At 42.2% G+C, this 22,225-nt stretch overlaps 1 protein-coding gene across 3 annotated transcripts in view; it reads left to right on the top strand.

The window, feature by feature from the left end:
* Positions 1 to 1,187: 1,187 nt before the first annotated feature.
* The window catches only part of Scai (suppressor of cancer cell invasion), a 121,856-nt gene continuing 100,818 nt past the window's right edge, over positions 1,188 to 22,225 (top strand). Inside the window, exons 1-2 of one of the 3 annotated variants that reach the window (XR_005873206.1) lie at positions 1,188 to 1,340; positions 1,857 to 1,901. Coding sequence is in view for 1 of the 3 variants with exons in the window: in XM_040735715.1 (XP_040591649.1) it covers positions 1,288 to 1,340; positions 1,857 to 1,901 (98 nt within the window). In the remaining 2 variants the exon portion in view is untranslated. Of the gene's footprint in view, positions 1,341 to 1,856; positions 1,902 to 3,888; positions 4,215 to 22,225 lie in introns of those variants that run through there. The other 2 variants (XM_040735715.1, XM_040735717.1) reach the window with 2 other exon arrangements.

The raw sequence follows: 22,225 nt of genomic DNA, 5'->3' as shown, positions 1-22,225 counted from the left end.
TGGTGTGTTTTAACAAAATGTGTTCTAATGAAATGAAAGTGGCTCCAGAGAAAGTTTTATGCCTCCTCCCAAATCTAGCAGGAAAAAATGAACTTAGGGTCTGCCAGACAACTTTGCATAGGAATAAATATATACAGTTATTACTCATCTTATATTCTATGCTGGGCATGGTAGCTCACGCCTTTAATCCCAGCTCTCAAGAAGCAGAAGGTGATGTATCTCTTGGAGTTGAAGACCAGCCTGGTGTACTGAGTGAGTTTCAGGACAGCCAGGGCTATACAGAATCTCTGTCTCGATCCCCGCCCCCCGCAAAATATTCTTAAGATGCAGTAATATACATCTGCTATATTTTCAAAGATAGCTTTGTTAGAATAGAATAGGGTATTAATTGTACTTATTTATTGTACTTACATGGTAGTAGTTTTACATTACTTGAGTCTTGTCAAAATGCAGAGAATTTTATACTAACATTGATCACCTGATGTAGATTTTCAAATTATCTGCAACGACACAAAATGGCTAGCTTACACAAGAAGCAGTTCTTATGCTTTTCAAAATGGAATACATTTCTTGTAGTTATTGCAATTGTCTCTTTTTACCATGACATTTCTTTTTTCGTGATAATTAAAGAAATCCTCGTGCTTTCTTTCAAGCTACCACCCAAGCTTACGCTCTTTCCACTTTATATTGCTGGATCTCTTTGAAGGGTAGCACTAGCCGAAACCATTTCTGCAAAATGATGGCAGGGACTGCATTCGAGGTGATTCATAACGACATCATGAAGGAGAGCTGCTTTACCCCCGAACTTCTGGATGTATTTGGAGAAAGTGCACTACTTGATTTGGGTTCTGGGGCGGTGCGGAAGCGGTGTAATTAGTAGGTGTCCAGGATGCAGGATGTAGAGTCCAAGAACCTGGAAGCAGGTGTTTGCTGCCGAACTGCAATTCCTTCTTTCTGGCGCACGGTGGCGCGCCGGGCTCCTCCCGCTCTGCTGGCAGTCTTTAAGGCACCTCTGCCGCCACCTGCAGTCTCAACCAAACCTCGGGGGTGGGCCGCGCGGGACGTGAAGGCCCGAGCGCCCAATCGGCGGCCGGACTTTCGGGCACGCTGCAGCCTCAGCCAATAGGAGCCAAGGAGAGGCGCGGATGGGGCCGGCCCCGCGGCTCTCCTGGCCGAGGCGCGAGGCCCTCCTCCCGTCTCTCCGCCTACTCCAGCCTCCGCCGTCTCAGCATCCCGAGCGAGCCTTGCGGCCGCCGGAGCAGCTCCCCTCGGCGGAGCAGGAGCCGGATGGTCAGAGGAGCCCGGCAGTCCCAGCAGCCGCGGAGTCGCCTGGCCCCCAGGTGGGGCGGGCTGCGGTGCATGGCGGAGGATTAGGGCCGGGGGGCCGGGGGAGAGGGCCCGGGAGCGGCCGAGTCCTGAGGCATGCAGTGTCTGGGGGCGCCGAGAGCGAGCAAGTCGTCGGGGCGGGGAGCGAGGACGCGAGAGGCAGAGCGGAGGGCGCGCGCCCCAGCGGGGGCAGAGGAATGCGGGGGCCCGAGGCCGAGGGGCGGGGCTGCGGCCGAGGGGAGCTGGGGGGCCTGCGGCTCCGGGCAGACAATGAGGCCGGCGGGGCGGGTGGCTTGGGGGGAGTCGAGCACTGGGGCGCGTAACCGAGGGCATTCGGGGACCGGTGAGTCCCGGGCTCCTCTGTCGTGGGAGGGAAGGGAACCCGACATGAGGGGTTTGTAAGGTCGGGTAGGGACGGCCAACCTGTAGTCAGCCCGTGGCCCCGGAAGGTGTGCACGGAGTGCACCACAGGCTAGGGACGCCGAGGGGTGCGCTCCTTTAGTTACAGGTCTCATTTGTTTGGTCTGTAGACTGACTGGCACAGTGGAGAAACCACCCCGAAAACGGAAAAGCAGGTAAGGCCGATGCCTTCCTCTCTAGCGTCGTGTTTTTTCTGTTTGCTTGGCTGCCCCTGTGCTGCATAATGACATGGTTGGCCAATAGATGAAGTTTCTTATTTAGGTCTTTTTCAGTGGATGCAACTGCACGGAAGATATTCCTATTGAGAACTTCAAATCGCCCCACCCCCACCCCACCCCCAGGTATGTGGTGCAGGAAACAGAAAATTAAGAAGCCTAGTTTTCAGCTTTAGTCATGATTTCAACTTCTCTGGCATCTCTCTAACAGAGATGTTCATTGAACAGCTACTGTGTGCCAAGTGTTGCATATAAATTCTCTGGGTATTGTTTCCTTGAGGCACAGTTTTGCAGAAGAGGGAACTGAACCATAGAGTGGACAAATACTTTGCCAAGATCACACATCTAATAACTAGGATTTGATTCCAGGCTTCTGCTCTTAACCACTATACTGTAATGCTTCTAATATATAGTTGAAAATATTTTTCTGGCTTTTTAAAAATAAAGCCTAATAAACTTAAATGATTAATCAAAAATAGTTATTAAGGACTTACATAGGCCACAGAAACTGAATTATTCCTTGGGCCATGAAAAAGACTGTTCATCCCACATGTTTTAGTGTATTTCATATGTTAGATACTACGGCACAATTTTATTTAGTTATTTGAAGATTTTCTTTTTTATACCTATCTTGGTATTGGAATTGAGAAAGTAAGCTATACAGTAGTAAGGATATGGCCAGTGGCACCATTTTCACAATGAATACTTTGGAAGTTGTCTGTTAATATGCAGACATCCTCAGTATTAAGGAGCTAAATGCAAGGTGGGAGTAGACAGTAGCCAAATACTTTCATTACTTTTTAGTCCTAAGTGTCCACTGTCATAGTCACATAGAGTTACTGACCACCCACAGGCTGGCTGGCGTACCTACGGAACTAGACTTTGTGTGTGTGTGTGTGTGTGTGTGTGTGTGTGTGTGTGTGTGTGTGTGTTCCTGTAAATGCACATATATGTGTGCCCATGTGGGGCCCAAAGGTCTGCAGTTACTGTTGTTCCTAGTGAGTGTACACCTTGTTTCTGGAGGCAGGCGCTCTCACTGGGACCTGGGGCTCACCATTTGACTAAGCTGGGTACTGAGTCAACAGGTCCCTGGATCTATCTGCCTGTTTTTATCCCAGTACTGTGATTTCTTTTTCTTAATTTTGTTTTTGTTTTTATTTTTGAGACAAGGTTTCTCTGTAGCCCTGACTGTTCTAGAACGCACCCTGTAGACCAGGCTGGCTTTGAATTCAGGAGCCCATTGCCTCTGCCTCCCAAGTGCTGGGACTAAAGGAGCCACCCAGCCAGTACTGTGAATTTTTAATGAAATTTACTTTTTTTTTTTTACATTTGTTTATTCCTTTTGTATGTATGTATGTCTGAGTGTGGACATTTCGTGTGGAAGTTAAGAATAATTTACAATACTCAGTTCTTGTGCACCATGGGGGTCCCTTGGCAGAAACTCAGGTCATTTACTTGGCTGAAGGCATCTTATTTTAAGTTTACAAGTTCATCATTCACTGGAAAACGTTTAAGTGTGTCTTAAGAATTCTTGGGTTTGCTCTGGAGATCCACCATGGAGGGCCTCACCCTCCCTGGGGATCGGAATGGAGATTGGGTGGGGGACTGGGGGGCCTGTTGGGGAGAGCAGGGGAGGAGGGGAGGGAGAGGGAGCTGGGATTGACATGTGAAACAAGATTGTTTCTAACTTAAATTTAAAAAAAAAATCAAAAACAAAAAAAATTCTTGGGTTTATAAATCTATTATTTCTTCTGTAAATTTTATGAAGTCTAAATAAATTTAATGTTAAAATGAGACATGTATAAAATTAGATTTAAATTAGCCCAAAAAATATGAATGTGAGATTTCTCACTCTTAAATTTTAATGATTACGTGGTAGAGTAGTAAGATGTACTGGAGTAAATAAATTTAAAAATCTGTATTTATTTAGTGTGTGCGCACGCATGTATGTATGACTGTGTACAGGTGTGGAGGTCAGAACAGTTTACAAGAGTTTGTTCTTTCATCTTGTGGGCCCCAGGGATTTTACTCAGGTTGTCAGGCATTATGGCAAGTGTCTTATCCACCAAGTTATCTCACTAGACTAAATTATGTAGCTTTTGCTATTGCTAAGATATTTTTGTAGCAGGCAGTACTCTAGTTACTGCTTAGCCTGTTGCTTCTTTGTAGACTCTGCGGTAAAATAGGCTTCCAGTGGTCTGCAGTGTGACTACTCTCTCCCTTCCCCTCGCCTCTGTCCTACCAGCAATAGGGGTAAGTCCACTACACTTACATGTACACACATGCATGCACACACACATAAACAAACTTTTATTTTTAACTCTTTCTAATGGTGGTAACTAGAAATAAAATACTACAAAGCTGTGTTACTTACTTTTTATGATGGCCCTAATGTATTTCTCGTTACCCCACTGCTAGACTCTTTCTTATAGTAGCCTCCTGACTCGCTTCCTGGCTTCTAATCTTTAGTTTATTCACTATGCTGTATACATTGATCATGAGTTTCTTGTGTAGGAGCCTCATGTGTTTCGCCTAAGTGTAGCATCTGAGGACTGTGTCTCTCTGTTTCACCTAAGAGTAGCATCTGAGGACTGTCTCTCTCTGTTTCGCTTCTACTCCACTGTTAGTGCTGTAGCCATAGAAATCCTCTCTGATGGACCTGAAATCTGGTAAGCCAAGATGATGTGAACTGTTGAATTTATCTTCTGTTTGCCATTTCCAGAACTTTTCCTCTCTGCTCTTTAATTTTTGTACATGGTTATTCTTTCTTTCTGGGTACTGTCACTCTGTTCTTTTCTTTAAAACTTAGCACATGTATCACCTCCTCAGTGGGGGCTTTCTCCATCCCTCTTTCCTTCCCTATGCTGTCCCCTTCCGTAGTAGCCTATACGCGTGTGATGATTTTGGCTGAATGTGAATCCACCTCCTCTCACATGCATGTGAGCTCATAAACTGTGGCTAAGATAATGTACAAGAGTATTTACTTTGTAAATACTTCCCAATCCATCCGCTGTGTCTTGAGTAAAGATCCTTTCCCACATTTGTTGTCTTTTCTTGGCATGCATGAGGCCTTGAGCTAAATCCTCAGTACCATTAGGGGTGGAAGAGGGATTCTTTCTGAGCCTGGGGGTGGGGGAGGGGGACTTCAGGGGAGCAAACTAGAAAATTAGTTCAACAATCCCAGGATTACAAAGTCTCTTGTATAATGCTTGGCACAGAAATTTCTGAACATAGTAAGTTCCAAGTAAAAAAGAACTCGTGAAAACCAGTGTACCGTGAACATTCTTGGTGCCTGTAGAGGCCTGAAAAGTGCTTTGGACCTAGTGGTGTTTAGACAGTTGTGAACTGCCATATGGGTGCTGGGAATTGAACCTGGGTCCTTAAGAAGAGATGTAACCACTGAGTCATCTCTTCAGCATACCTGTCATCATTTTTTATTAATTCTTTCAGAATTTTGAATAATGCATTTTGATCATATTCATCCCCTCTTCCCAGATCCATCCCCCTTTCCCAGACCACCCAATTTTGTGTGTACATGCCAGTCTGTGTTTCCCCCCAAGTGCGGTTTATACTGCCCTATACTCTTAGGTATGTGGCCTTCCCTAGAGCATGGCCACCCACTAGAAGCTTTACCCCTAAAGAAAACTGAATGTCCCTCAGCTGCCAGTAGCTCTTTAGACAGGAGTAGGACTTTGTGTCTCTACCTTTTCTATGCTGGAATCTGACAGGTCTTGTGCATGTTGTCTTAATGCCTATGAATTCATATGTGCAGCTGCCCTCCACCCAAGGCTTAAGGTCCATGGCAAAAGAGGAAGCAGAAAGCTAGTAACAGCCATAAGTAATAGATGACTACAAGGAAACCTTTCTGGATACAACATGGCAGTTCTCACTTTTAAAGACTAATGTTTATTTTTATGTGTATGGATGTTTGCCTGCATGTATGTATGTGTACACATGTGTGCCTGGTGCCAGAGGAGATCAGAAGAGATTGTTGGATTTCTTTAACTGGAGTTACAGATGATTATGAGCCACCATACGAATGCTTGGAATGGAAACTGAGTCTTCTTCCAGAACAATAAGTGTTCTTAGCCACTGAGCCATCTCTCCAGTCCTATCCTACCTCTTTTTAAGACACATATAGTTGAAAGGATTACAGATCAATTAAGTCAAAGAAGCTTTTGAGAAAAAAAGCATAAAATTAAGCCTACTGTACTCTGGTTTGGCTCTTCATTTTTTGGAGTAAAGTAAAAAAAATTAGTAAATTTAATCCCTCAGATCAATGATGTCTAACATTAAACATAAATTGCTCAAACCTTTTATTAAACTGTAAAAACTAAGATGGATGATTTCTCTTAACTGGTGTGTATTCTAGGTAGTTATTATAACTAGGTCATATAATTAGTCTATATATTTATATTGGTGGCTATTCATGGGAGGGGGAAGAAGTCAATAAATACCAATGTTTTTTTTTTTAAATACATAGCTTTAGGAATTAAGCCTAGGGCCTTGTGCATGCTAGGTCAGTACTGTATTGCTGAGCTATACTTACAGCTCGCCGTGAAGTTTTCTCGGTGAGGGTTGTATGTATTAGAGGCTGGTCTCAAACATTATGCAGCTGAGGGTGACTGTAAACTTCTGATACTATTATCTTGCTTCCACCTTCCAAATGCTAAGATTACACACATAACCAGCCTGGTTTATATATCGTGGTGACTTAAACCCAAGGTTTCACGCATACTAGGCATGTGTCATAGTTAAGGTTTCTGTTGCTGTGAAGAGACGCCGTGACCATGTCAACTCTTATAAAGGGAAACATGGCAGCATGCAGGCAGGACATGGTGCTGGAGAAGGAGCTGAGAGTTCTATATCTTAATCTGCAGGCAGCAGGAGACTGTGTACCACACTGGGCACAGCTTGAGATATATGAGACCTCAAAACCTGCCTCCACAGTGACACAGTTCTCCCATAAGACGTATGTATGCCAGCAATGCCACACCTTCTATCAGTGCCACTCGCTATGGGCTAAGCATTCAAGTCCATAAGTCTATGGGGGTCATACCTCTTCAAGCCCCACAGCTTGCATTCTATCACCTGAACTGTGTCCCCAGCAGTCCATAATGCTTCTCAGTCTAAGTAAAGCTGAGGTACCTCCAAAGGCACCTGCTGACCTACCGCTGTTAATTTTGAGCTTTCATTTACTCATCTTAGTTCATCTTTCTTTTTTTTATTAATTTATTTATTTATTATGTATACAGCATATGTTTGTAGGCCAGAAGAGGGCACCAGATTTCATTACAGATGGTTGTGAGCCACCATGTGGTTGCTGGGAATTGAACTCAGGAGCTCTGGAAGAGCAGGCAGTGCTCTTTACCTCTGAGCCGTCTCTCCAGCCCCCCTTAGTTCATCTTTCAAAATTCATTTTGCTTTGTACTGAGAGATAGCTCAGTAAACTAGTGTGCTAATGAATGAATGGCTAGTGAAAGAGGTTCCTGTGGGTTGGGGACTTGATGGTTGAAAGTCATATGATATTATTGTATGCCCCTACTAGATGAATTAGACTGAAAGGAGATTCAAATTAGGAAAATTGATCTCTCTCTGGTTTTGGAAAATTAGGATGTTTAACATATCTGTTAATAATGCTGTAGTTTTGAGATAGAGAGATTTTCCAGGTCCTATTTAGAACAAAGTCCAATTTTTATAGGTAGAATTCATGTCGCTGAAATCTAGTCAGTTCTGCAAGGTCCTGGTTAAATCTCCAACACCATGGACGGACAGACCCCCAGCATGATTGATAGATAGATAGATAGACAGACAGACAGACAGACACATACACACACAATGATGTCATTTTAAAATTATAGTTATTGGTGTGTGTTTGTGTATTAGTGTGTGCATAGCTTGGTGGAAATGTGGAAAACTTGAGGTGGTTGGTTCTTCCCTTTCAGCAGTGTTTTGATCAAACTCCAGTCATCAGACTTGACAGCAAATCAGCCATTTCACTGTCCCAAAAGATATCTCTATTACTGTAACTAGTTAGAATGTCCTGAGCCTCTTCTTTTTTTTAAGATTTATTTTATTTTTATTTTTGTGTGTGCTCACATACATGCGTTCAAATGCAGGTTAGCACTCAATGTAGGTTAGAAGAGGGCCTTAGATCCCCTCTCAGTGTGAACTGAGAGCTAACTCAGATCTTCTGGAAGAGCAACCAGTGCTCTTAATTGCTGAGCCACCTCTCTAGGCTCTGGTATATGTAATTTGTTTAAGAAACAAATTGGAATCGAATTGAAAGCCCTAAGATTAACCCACAAACCTATGAACACCTGTTTTCGACAAAGAAGCTAAAATTATACAATGGAAAAAAGGTAGCGTCTTCAACAAATGGTGCTGGCATAACTGGATATTGGCATGTAGACGACTGCAGATAGATAAGATACATGTCTATTGCCGTGCACAAAACTTAAGTCTAAATGGATCCAAGACCTCAACATAAATCCAGCCACACTGAACCTCTTAGAAGAGAAAGTGGTACCCACAGGAGACAGCTTCCTGAACATAACACCAGTAGCACAAACACTGAGATCGACAATTAATAGATGGGACCTCCTGAAGCTGAGAAGCTTCTGTAAGGCAGAAGACACAGTCAGCAAGACAAAAAGACACCCCACAGATTGGGAAAAGTTATTCACTAACCCCACATCTGACAGAGGGCTGATCTCCAAAATTTACAAATAATAAGCAAGTCTCCAAAACACCAAAGGATCCAATTAAAAAATGAGGGACTGAACTAAATAGAGAATTCTCAATAGAGGAGTATAAAATGGCAGAGAGACACTTGAGAAAATGTTCAACATCATTAGCCATTAGGGAAATGCAAATCAAAGCAACTCTGAGATATCATCTTACTCTTGTCAGAATGGCTAAAATAAAAAAAAAAACACCAATGACAGTTTGTGCTGGAGAGGATGTGGAGAAAGGGGAACATTCCTCCATTGCTGGTGGGAGTGCCAGCTCGTACAGCCACTATGAAAACCAGTGTGGAGATTCCTCAGGAAAATGGGAATTAATCTACCACACGACCCAGCAATTCCACTCTTAGACATATACCCAAAAGATGCCCATTCACACAACAAGGATGTCTGTTCCACTATGTTCATTGCAGCATTATATGTAATAGCTAGATCCTGGAAGCAACCTAGATGCCCCACAACTGAAGAGTGGATAGAGAAAATGTGGTACATTAACACAATGGAGTACTACTCAGTGGGAAAAAAAAAACAATGTAATCTTGAAATTTACAGGCAAATGGAGGACACTAGAGGAAACCATCCTGAGTGTGGTAACCCAGACACAAAAAGACAAACATGATATGTACTCACTCATATATGAATTTTAGACATGGATCAGGGGAGTGCCAGACTACAACCCCAGTGCCAATGAGTCTGGGAAACAAGGAGGTTCCCAAGAGATATGCATTATACCCGAGAGAAGTGGAATGAGGCAAGATGTGAGCAGATTGGGAACATGGGAGGAAGGGAGAGGGAGCCAGGAAAAAGAGGGGGCACAGAGGACCGTGACAAGACGGTATGGGGGAGCAGGAAGGTTGAGTGGAGGTAAGATTAGAGGAGAGCAGGATGAGAAACACCATAATAGATGGAGTCATTATAGGCTTGAGGGGAGAGCTGACACTAGTGAGATCTCCAGAGATCTACAAGGATAACACCAACTGGCAAACTAAACAATAGTGGAGAGACTACATTAATTGCCCCTCCTTGATGATAAGGTTGATGACTATCTTATATGCCATCCTAAAACCTTCATCCAGTGACTGATGGAAGCAGAGACAGACACCCACAGCTAAACACTGAACTGAACTCCTGGAACCTAGTGACAGAGATGGAGGAGTGATGAGCAAAGGGGTCAAGACCATGATGGTGAAACCCACAAAGACAGCAGACCAGATAAGGGGGAGCTCTTGAATCCCAGACTAATGCCCGAGAGGCCAACAGGGGACTGATCCAGACTCCATGAATGTAGTCTCAGTGAGGAGGCCACAGAAATCACTGGGGCCTTGGGTAGTAGATCAGTGTTTATCATGGTTAATGAATGATCTTTGGGAGCCCATTCCAAATAGAGGGATGTTCTCTCAGCCTGGACATATAGGGAAGTCCCTAGGTCCTGCCCTGGATGAAATGACGGACTTTGGAGATCCCCCCCAAGGAGGGCCTCACCCTCCCTGGGGAATGATGTGGAGATTGGGTGGGGGGCTGGGGGAGGCTGGTTGAGGGACAAGGGAGGAGGGGTGGGAGAGGGAGCTGGGACTGACATGTGAAGCATTCACATTTCTAATTTAAATAAAAAATGAAAACAGCAAAAAAAGAAAAGAAACAAATTGGAATACTATTGGAATCTTTTCTAATTCTGGGTTCTTGAGATGTAAAAATAGTAATATATGGCCATACTGGGAAAAACTCATATTAATGGGGAAAACATGCTGAAATATGAGACAGTGTGAAAACTTCGTTTATGTACAAAGGATTTGTAGTTACCTCTGCTTTCTGGTGATAAGGATAGGTTCCAGACATTTGTAGTCCCTGAAGGTCAAGAAGGCTAATTTTGGTGATAGTGTGACTGTTGGAATGACAGAGATGAAGATCGAAAAGCAGAGCTTCTCAACTGTTAATGGTTTGATCTGAAATGTTCCCAAAGGCCCATGTGGTGAAGGCTTGGTCCCCAATGCAGCAATGTTGTGAGGAAGAGGGAATTTAAGGGATTGGACCGTGAGGACTCTGATTTACACCGATAGGTTAATCTAGCAGTGGGTTCATAGTCTGATACACTGTTAGCAGTTTATGAAAACATGAGGATGTGGACCATTTGAAGAGAGTGGGTCTTGGGAGTCTGTTTCTTATCCCTAGCTAACACATCAACTGAAGGAGATTTTTGTTTCTTAAAGAACATTTGGCAGAGCCTGGAAGCATTTGGTTGCTAAAGCTTTGGGTATCTAGCGGGTGGGAGAATGCTGCTACCCACTCTGCAGTGCCGTGACAGCTGTCTCCGTTACCTAGCTCGAATGTCAGCAGTGTCTATGTGCCTGTAATTCCAGGCTTCAGAGCAAGGAAGATTGAAGAGTCAAGACCAACTTGGCTATATATAACCAGTCCCTTATATAAACAATAAAACATTTTTACAAAGTAAATAATGCTGAGACAAAGAAATTATGAACTAAAGTTTGAATTACAATGCTTTTAAGTAATAACATTGAACACTTGGACGAAGTATTTAACCTTTGACTTTAATTGCTTTCTCTTTCCTTCCTTCATGTTTTTATAGGATCAGGCTAGGTGGTCCAGGGAATTCTTGAACTTCTTGTTATTTTGTTTTTGAGACAGGGTATCCTCTATGTAATTCTGGCTGTCCTAGAACTCACTATGTACCAGACTGGCCTTGAACTTACATTGATCTGCTTGCCTGTGCCTCCTGAGTGCTAGGATTCAAGACATATGCCCCCACCACCCAGATCTGGTTGTGAGCATTTCACTTTCTTGCCTTTTAGGATTAGAGATGTACACTACCATGCCTGAACTCTTATGTTATAGAGAACCCAGGTTCAGTTCCCAGCACCCAAGCGGTGATCCATAACCATCTGAAACTCAAGCTCTGGTCCCTTTTCTGACCTCCACAGGCACGAGACACACAAGTGATTGACAGATATGCATAGAGGCAACACATACAAAAATAGAAGTAACATATTTTTTTAAAGAGGTCTATTATAGGTAGGTTGTAGCAAGGTTGGAAAAAACCTGTTACAGGTTTCATACATTATTTGAAGACATTCTTTTGTTGTTGTTGTTGTTGTTGTTTTGAGACAGGGTTTCTCTGTGTAGCTTTAGAGCCTGTCCTGGAACTCGATATGTAGACCAGGCTGACCTTGAACTCACAGAGATCTGTGTGCTTGTGCCTCCCATGTGCTGGTATTAAAGGTGTACGCCACTGCCACCTGGTATAAGTATCCTTTGTTAAGATTATATAAAAATTTGAGCCAGGCAGTGGTGGTGCATGCCTATAGTCTCAGCTATCTGGAGGCAGAGGCAGGCAGAAACTCTGTGGCCAGCCTGGTCTACAGAGCAAGTTCCAGGACAGCCAGGGCTTACACAGAAAAACCCTGTCTTGAAAAAACAAAAGAAAAAAGAATTTGAGAAGCCAAAAGGAACTAAAGGAAGGATAGGTTAGTTTTCAGTACATGTAGCTACTACAGTTTGATTCTTGAATGTACCCCTCACGTCCTCTGTTGAAGACTTAGTACTTATATTGATGATGGAACCTATACAAAATGGGACCTAGTAGAAATATGTCCTTGAAGGGGACTTTGGACTCCAGAGCCCTTCCTGGTCTTGTGAGATGAATGTGTGCTCCTGTTGTGATGTACCATGCTGCAGCACTAAACTCATCCCCCAAAGCATAGGCCAGAGTAAATATTTTCTCCTTCTGAGTTAATATTTTGGGTATCTTTATCACAGTGATGAAATGCCTGACTAAAATGGATCTGTGAAGTTTGATATATGTAATGGTCATGGGCAGTCTCAGGGATCCTATAGGTTCTGGCTCGGGGTTTTGTTATCAGGGTTTTAGCTTTCTTTGCTTATTTCTCTGTGCAATTGTGCTGTTTGCCTAGTACTCCTGGGAACTAGAGTTTCAGACCTCCTTTTTTTGTGATATCTCTAAGGATCCCTTCCCCTCATTGATGACATTACCTTCAATTTTCTTGTACTGTGTACCCCAGGCTGGCCTGTATCTCTAGTGTGACAACCATGTCTGGCAGCTCTTACTTTCATCTAGTCAGTTTCCTCAAGGAATTTACATTATCAGGAAGCTAACATAAACCTGACTTGGGGATTGATGAATGTGGTGAGGATAAAAAAATGGATGCATCGATGTCTTTCTTTGTTACTTTATTATTTTTTTTATGTATACATATTTTGCCTGCATGTATGTCTGTGAACTCACATTTATGCCTGGTGCTCACAGAGGCTAGAAGGTGTTAATCACCTACACTGGAGTTAGAGATGCTTGTGAGCCACCATGTAGGGTTGTCTGGAAGAACAGCCAGTGCTCTTAACCATTGAACCATCTTTGTAACCCCTTCCCTTGTTGATGTCTTAAGAACTTAACCATGTTTTGTTTTTTGGGATAAGATAACTGATTTGTTGGTATGGTCTTGAACTCATTGACTCAAAGGGTCCATCTGCCTCAGCCTCCGGAATAGTTGGACTAGAAAAGAGTATCACTATACCTAGCTTGGCTTCTTTTAATTTCCTTAGATTCTTTAGGTCTCTCTGGTGGCTTTATAAAATATGTGCTGAACTGTGGGAACTGAACTCTGGTCCTTTGGAAAATCAGCCTGCTTTTAATTGCTGAGCCATCTCTCCAGCCCCTCTCTGGTGGTTTTAAAAAGATATATGCAGAGTCATTTTTATATCTTTCTGAACTCTTTACCCTTGAGTGTAAGCTGGATTTGGTGGCATGCTTCTAGTGACTAGAGAAGACAGCTGACTTGGTAAGGTGTCACTTCTCAGATTGTCTTCTTCTGTCTGTCTCTCTGTCTTTGGGAGAGACCTTGTTGTGAGGCAGCTCTGAAATGATGGAAACTAGGATGTCATGGGACAGACAAGTGGGGAAGACACTTGCTTTAGCACCCACCATAAGAGTGAATGAGGAGTCTCTGCTCATGTGAGATAAAGTCATTTTTTTCTCTGCCTGGTACTTGTCTGTTTGTTACCAGAGTTTAAGAATTTATTTATTTAGGATAGGATTTTGTTCATTTTTTAACTCTCCGTGTAGCTGAGGATGACCTCCTGCCTTCTCAAATGCTGGAATTACTGGTGTGAGCCATTATGCCCAGCTTTAGGTTTCAAATTATTTTCAATGCCATCTTGACTGTCTGGAAAGAGTTAAGAAATAAGACAGTGATGAACTTTATGTGTCAGTCTGACAGGACCACAGGTCCCCAGATGTGTGGTCAAAGAATATCCTAGATGTGTATCTGGATAAGATTAATTTTGGTTATTTTGTTTGTTTACTTGCTTTTTGAGACAGAGTATTGTTATATCCTGGCTAGCCTGGAACTCAGTATCAATACTAGGTTGACCTTGAATTTATGGCGATCTCTAGTCTCTGCCTCTCAAAGAATGGGAATACCAGAGTATGCCACTATACCTAGCTTTTGAGATGAACATTTGCATAAATAGACCAAGTAAAACACATGTCATCATCTAATCATTTGAAGACCTGGACAGAATAAAACTAAGGCATAATTCCTGCCTGATTTCTGACTTTGGGTTCAACCCAAAACCTTGCCTCTTAATTTGATTTTTTTGGCCCTTGGACTATTGTCCCATCAGCTTTTCTTATTTCCTTGTCTTCAGATTGGATTAATGCCACACCATTGGCTCTTCCAGGTCTCTATTTAGCTGACTGCTAATCTCAGATTTCTCAGTGTTACATGAGTGAGTTCCTTCTAGTAATCTGTTCTGTTTCTCTAGAGAGCCCTGCCCCGCCATCTGTGGCCCTGCTTTCTGTTTGACCCCAGGTTTCCCCAGTGCTCCAATCCTTTCAGAGTGTCTATAGTGCTAGCTAGCTGTGGGGTTTCCTTCTGCTGCTGTCAGCTTTTAAATGGCCATCTTTGCCATAACCTAAGTAAAAGGAGAGGTGCATGGGTTTTCATAACCCTGTTGTGGAAGCACTCACTCTAAGGCTAGGTATCGCTTTGTGTTCTTTTGGCACACTCGTTCTCCCTAAGTTCTTGTACCTCCCACAAGGCCTTGAAAGCACGTGTGCCTTTACAGTGGTCAGCTCCCCATCACTGTGACAAACACCTGAGATGATAATTAGCTTATGAAAAGAAAAGGGTTGTTTTGCTTTATTTCCCCCAGCCCACAGTTCTGTATGTTTCAGTCTGTGATCAGCTTTAGGGCTGGCAGCACATGGTGTGGTAGAGCAAAGCTGCTCATCTCATGGCCAGGAAGCATGAGGGCAAAGAGAGGTAGGGTCCACAGTCCCCTTACCTCAAGGCCCTCCTTGACTTTTTATTTCATACACCGTCACAGTTTGTGGCTCTGGCTGGCCTGGAACTGACTAGAGTTCCATGTGTGATATCCTTTAGTGCCGGTACTAAGAAGGCAGTCCCAGAACTAGGTAGACAAAGGCAAGAGGATCTCTGTGAGTTCAAGGCCATCTTGGTCTATGTAGTGAGTTCCAGGCCAGCCAGAGATACACAAGGAAAGGAGACCTTGTCTTTAAAAAAAGATTAAAAAGTCAAAACTTTCAAGAGGCCAGCCTGGTCTACAGAATGAGTTCCAGGACAGCCAGGCTACACAGAGAAAAAAACAACAAAGAAAAAAAAAAACAGTTTTATGTAATTAAGATGGAGGAAATGGCAGTAATTTATAAGAGGAACACACAATCTGTTTTGGAAAAGATTATTTACTGAGTCTATCTAGCTACATGTGTGGCAGGAGCAAACCTGGGGTAACACGTTCCAAAATGACTCCTTAAGATCTTATTTCTAGAGGCTGGAGAGATGTCTCAGAGGCTAAGAGCTCTGACTGGTCTTCAAATTCCCAGCAACCACATCACAACCATCTACAATGAGATCTGGTGCCCTCTTCTGGTGTGCAGGCAGCACTGTATACATAATAAATCTTAAAAAAAAAAAAAAAAAGAATTTCTAGAGAACTAGCAAGATGGCTCAGTGCTTGCTGCTGACCCGGATGATCTGAGCTGGATCCCTGGAGCCCATGGAAGGACAGAACCAACTCTCCTCTAAGTTGCCCTTTCACCTCCACACATGTGCTGCGATGTACATTTGCACATACATACAGGTGAGAGCACACACAAAATAACTCTAGAGACAATGAAAAATTGTCAGTGTTCTCTGTCTCAGTTTTTTGTGTGAATTGTGCATATTTACATACACAGGCCACTGTGCCCAGCTCTGTATGTTTAGGGATTAGAACTTGTATTGTAGTTGCTTTGCCCACTGAACTGTCCCAACCCTCACTTCCTTCTCATTTCTTGAGAAAGGATTTTTTGCTGTGGCCTAGGCTGATCGAAGACTTGCTACCCTCCTTCATCAGCCTCTGAGTGCTAGGGTTATTGGTGTATGCCTTCACACCCAGGCTAATTTTTTCAGATATACCTTATGTAAATGTTTATCAGTAATTGATAGTTATTTGGTGTTTCCTAAGAAGTTTACCTCAATCAATTATTTTTTCAACATACTATTTTATATGAATGCCCTTAGAACAAAATCCAAGCGAAGTTTAGTAGAGGTTCTCATTCATGGTATTGTGTCCTTCCTGATTTTTCTCATAGGTCTGATGATATGGTAGTCCACAGAATTTTTACTCTTGAAAAGAATTCCCTTTGCCTTAATATGTTAGGAAGACCTGTTGCTAGAGTTTCTGTCCCACCGGTCCCACTGCCCTCAGGTCCCAAATAAGCACACAGAGACACATATTATTATAAAGCTGATGGCTAGGGCTTCTTACTTAATTATTAACCCATTTCTATTAATCTAAGTATTTCCACATGGTCTTGGGTTACTGGAAAATGCCAGGACCTGTTATTATTCCTTTGCCGACTGCATGGTATCTCTTTCCCGTCTCTCTCTCCCACCTTTCCCAGAATTCTCTTCTCCTAGCCACACCTATCTTCCTGTCTCTATTGGCCAAACAGTGTTTTATTCATCAACCAATAAGAGAAACATATACAGAAGGACACCCCCCATCAAACACCTGAACAGACATCTCTGCAGGAACTTCTTGCTCTAGTTTGCAGAAAGGACTGGCAGCTTATATAAGGCAGTTTTTGTGGAGCATTAGAAGAGTGTATATTCCCCTGTGCTGGTAAAATCCCCTAGGCTTTGACAGGCTGTGAGTCACTTGTCTCCTTTTCTACATGCCCTATGGGTTCCATTTATTTTTTTCAACATTGGTTGTGTTTGTGTTGTTCTCTGCCAGGAAACCTGCCTTTGAAACAGTCTGTAGGTGCCTTAGCTTTTTCTTCACTGATTTAAAGGTTTTTTACTTTAGTGGCAACAGAGTGAAATGAAAATTCTTTCCTTAGAATTTTACTAAAAGCAGCTTTCCTGATGTATTAGTTTGGGGTTCTCCAGAGTAACAGAACTTATAGAATGAATCTCTGTATACATAGAAATGGGATTTATTAGAATGATTTAAAGGCTGTGGTCCAGCTAATTCAACATTAGCTAGCTATGAATAGAAGTTGCTCAGTCCAGCAGGCTGGGTGTCTCAGCTTCAGTAGATGTTGGCATCCTGAAGTAAGCTCCAATGCTAGTAAAGGAATGTACTTGCTAGCAAGGTGAGAGAGCAAGTGGTCAAAGAGCAAAAGCTTTCTTCCCCCATGCCTTATATAGACTTCCAGTACAAGATGTGGCCCAGATTAAAGGTGTGTCTTCCCAACTCAAAATCAGAGTGGTGGCACACACCTTTAATCCCAGCACTTGAGAGGCAGAGGCAGGTGGATCTCTTGTGAGTTCGAGGCCAGCCTGACCTACAGAGCTAGACACAGGTAGACTCCAAAGCTACACAGAGAAACCCTGTCTCAAAAAAACCAAAAAAAAAAAAAAAAAAGGAAAAAGAAAAAAAAAAGATTAAAGGCATGTTCTTTCCCCATTCAAAAGACCTAGATTGTAAGTGGATCTTCCTACTTGAAATTCAGCAAATCCCTCACAGGTGTGCCCTCTGTTTTTGGATTTCTGTTAATTCCAGATGTAGTCAAGTTGACAACCAGAATAGTCATCACACCTGAGTCTCATTGAAAAATAAATGAGAAAGCCTGTTCTTTAGTAGCTGCTAGGTAAAGGCAGTAGACTTATTTGGTATCAAACTTGTCCAACTCAGTGTGTTTAAAGATCACTGGTTTTCATTTTTTTAAAATGATTATTGTGGGGTATATCTAATCCTTCCTTCTCTTAGTAATTTTAACTCATTAGACTCTGAAGACTATAATTTCTAGTAGGCCATTAGATTCATTTTAGTCACTGGGAGGAAAAACTAGTTATTGCCTTTTACCTCTTTATTCTTTTTTGGTTTTGTTTTGTTTGTTTGGGGGACAGGATCTCATTATGTAGCCCTAGCTGACTTAGAATTCACTTTGTAAACCAGACTGGCCTCAAACTTCATGAGATCCATCTGGTTCTTCCTCTCAGTGCTGGGATTAAAAGTCTGTGCCATCTCTCCTGGCTGCTGTGCTTTTTATAGGAAAAGCCTACTTAATAACAACCAATGAACATGACTAAATAAAAGTCACTTTTGTTATCGTCTGAGTATACCTGTCATATTGGTAAGGATAGGTGATGTCTTTTATCCCTTGTCTTCGACTTTGACTGTGACCACAGCACTTCTTTCATGTTTATGTCCTGTCTTTAACCAGAGCACTCCTTTGTAACTGCCACCACCAATAGAATGTGACTGTAGTAACAATTAGGGAATTTGGGGATTAGACCATTCCTTTTAGAGCCTAATTACCTTGCTATGCTGTGAGATGCCAAGCAGTCATGAGTGGCTTGTGTAAGGAACTGAAGTCCCTGGTCTTAGTCCCAGCTGAGTTCCCAGCAGACAACTAACTTCAGCTTGCCAGCCATGTGCTAAGCTATCTATCACAACTACAGAGCTTAACTCTCCAGATCCCTTTCAAAGCCCTGTATGCACAAAGATGTGCCCTTGCCAAGTCCACCCAGAATGTAGTGCGTGAACCCATGAAAAATTAGTTCTGAGTTATACAGCAGTAGGTGATTGGCTTGGTGTTTCATTTTGCTAACACTTACAGTGGAGATCATACCATGAATTGGCCTGCCTCAATTATAAGGAAAATTATTTTTATCTTTGGAAGCACTTAATTTCCCCATATATAAATGATGGGTTATGTGCCCTTACTGATTCTTACCTCACTGATTTCCATTTTATATGTTCATTAAATTTTCTCTACTAAAGAAAATGCTTGCTAATAATGTTACTATGTAGGCATCTCTGTTTTCATGTACTTTTACATGGGAAATGTGGTTGTGTGGATAAGAATGATCCTCATATTCATGGTCCCCAGTTGGTAGAACTGTTTGGGAAAGATTAACAAGTGTGATCATTAGGTTGGGTTTGTATATTCCTTTAGTCATGATGTGCTACTTATCACAGCAACAGAAAAGTAACTAAGCCACAATTGATGTGATTTTTGTCACTTTTCTGTGGAGCCTCTATGTGCCACAGGCTGACCTTGAACAGATGATGCTCCACTCCACTTCTTTCAATGCTGGGGTTACAGGCATTGTACTACCACTCTGCTGCATCTCTTACTTTACTTTATGTATATGTGTATGAATGTATGGGTGTTTTGTCTGCATGTATGTGTGTATACTGTGTGTGTGACTGGTATCCACGAAAGCCAGAAGAGGGCATCAGATTCCCTGGAGTTATAGGTAATTATGAGCTACCGTGTGGATGTTGGGAATTGAATCTGGATCCTCTGAAAAAGTGACTGTTCTCTCTCTCTCCAGCACCCCACCCCACCTCGCCTTAGTCTTGATAAAGCAGTAACTTTATTTATTTTTTTTATTTTTTATTTTTTTTTGGTTTTTCGAGACAGGGTTTCTCTGTAGCTTTGGAGGCTGTCCTGGAACTCACTTTGTAGACCAGGCTGGCCTCGAACTCACAGAGATCCGCCTGCCTCTGCCTCCCGAGTGCTGGGATTAAAGGTGTGCGCCACCAACACCCGGCAAAGCAGTAACTTTAGAATCTGTCAAGCCAGTTGTATTGCTCTGTGTGTGTGTGTGGGGGGGGAACACATCAACTTTACAGATCAATTTTATCATCTATAAAAATGATATGGAAGTTTTTTTATCATATGTATGTGAGTGTTTTGCCTGCATGTATGTACACATGTATGTCTAGTGCCTGTGGAATTTGGAAGAAAGTGTTAGGTCAGGTGGAACTGGAGTATTAGATGGTGGTGGGGGTGCTAGGAATGTTATGCCCAGATCCTCTGCAAGCCAATAGGTGCTCTTAACTGTTGAGCCATCATAACAGAGATTTCAGGGATTTATGCTGGTGTCCAGTCATCACTGCTGCTAAGTTGTGACCCAAATGGGTAATGAGTAGCACACGGAAGAATTTAAAGACAGAAGGTCAGAGAAGACTGAGAAGGCTAATAAATGAAATATGTTTCCGTTCTTTTCAAGGCATTTACTGAAGAAATGAAGACCATACTAACCATTTGGGGAAAAGAAATACATTAGGAGAAAGATAATGGAAAAATTTTGAAACCAGGTTGAGAGGAGGGTTGGTGGTAGCTTTAGGACTTGTTAGTAGTACCAGAATAAACTGAAAAACTAAAAGCAATGTCTCAGATATATTGCCTGCTTGCACTATGTTTAGATCTAAGCAGCCCTTTGGTTTATTGGGACATATTTTACATGTAATAAAGTATATGTATTGTAAATTCCTTGTGTGTTTTATTCTCAGTTGTTTGGTGTTTAGATTGAGTGTTGAAAAGAACAGTAATAAACTTTAGGCTGAAGGGTTTCAGAAATAAAGAGCGTACTGAGCAGTACAGAGTCTGTCTAGGAAAACAAACAAAACATGGTCCTTGGCCAAATTCTACAAGTACCCACAGTAAGGCCAAACTCAGAGGAAAAACATCAATTGTTTATAGTAAACTTTAAGAGGGATTTCATGAAATGGGCCGGGGGAGGGAGGTTAATAGGAGAGTGTTCCTAAGGACTAGTTATGGGAAATGGTTCTGTGTAAACAACCCACAGCATTCTGGGTATTATTCAAGTCAGGAATTTAGACTAAGCTTTTGGTTTGATACATAGCTGTTAGCTGATAAACTTCCCTCATTTTCTTCTCTCCAACTCTGGACCTTGTTAAATTTTAGGTCATCTCAGAATTTTCCTTTTATGGGGCACTGAAGTTAGTGGGAGGAGAGGGCAAGAGAAGGTATCTTAATTCTGAGGGTAGTAGTCATCTGCAGACAGGCTTATTTTTCATTTCATTGGGGCTGGTTGGAAGACAGGTGGATTATTCCACTTAGAGAGAAACATGGTTTCCCTGAGATCAAGGAAACAGATTTGCTCAAGGTAATGACTGGGAAGTGGTCAGGACAAACAGTTTTGCATGTTGAGTTTCCTGTATCTAAAATGCTTGGTACCTGGATGCCGTAGCACAGATTTTGGAATATGTACCTGTATGGTCGAACAATTTCACAGCTAGAACCTTAATCTATATACAGAATTTGGCTGGGTAATGGTGGTGCACGCCTTTAATCCCAGCATTCGGGAGGCACAGGCACATGGATCTCTGTGAGTTCGAGGCCAGCATGATATACAAAGCTACACAGAGAAACCCTGTCTTGAAAAACCAAAACACAAAAGTCAAAATAAAGCCAAAGGATTATGAGATTAATGGCAACATAATAGTCCCTTAATTTTGGTTTTTGTTCAGGTGACTCTTCTAACACAAGACAGAGATTTGGGATTTTTTCTTTAACAAGCATACTTGAGTTTAGAAAAGTAGAGAGCCACACCCCAAATGAATGCCAGTGAACATTGGCAAAGAGCTCGCAGTAACTTCTTGGGAGAGATTAGCAATAGATATTCCAAAAGCAAGAGATTTCAATTTATAAAGAGGACCAATTGGATCCTTCCTCACTTTGTGTAGGGAACACCAATTTCTGAGCTCTTATATTCTACATTGATGCAAACAAATCAGGAAAGACAGGTTATAAGTCAGGAAATTTAAGTAAAGTGACTCAAAGCCCTTATGATTCTGTTCAGAAGTCAGAATTATATGCTATTCTCATGGTATTAGATTTTCCTGAACCTCTTAATATAGTTGCTGACTCTCAATATGCAGAAAGAGTTGTTTCACATATTGAAACTGCTAAATTCATTCCAGATGATTCAGAATTAACTTTGTCATTTATTCAGTTACAATAAATAATCAAAAATAGAAATTATCCCTTGTATATAACACATCAGGTCCCATAGGGGTCTACCAGGCCCTCTAGCACAAGCAATGATGAAATTGATCAGCTATTAGTAGGAAATGAATTAGAAGCCTCAGAATTTCATAAGAAGCAGCATGTAAATAACAAAGGTTTAGAGATTTTCTATCACTTGCCAACAAGCCACAGATTATAAATAAGTATCCTGCTTGTTCTTTGTATAACCAGACTCCATTACCTGCAGAAAG

The sequence above is a fragment of the Mesocricetus auratus genome, unplaced genomic scaffold, assembly GCF_017639785.1.
Source record: "Mesocricetus auratus isolate SY011 unplaced genomic scaffold, BCM_Maur_2.0 Super-Scaffold_100047, whole genome shotgun sequence".
Lineage (NCBI taxonomy): Eukaryota > Metazoa > Chordata > Mammalia > Rodentia > Cricetidae > Mesocricetus > Mesocricetus auratus.
Note: the sequence above shows the minus strand (reverse complement) of the source record. Positions and strands in the feature narration are given on the sequence as shown.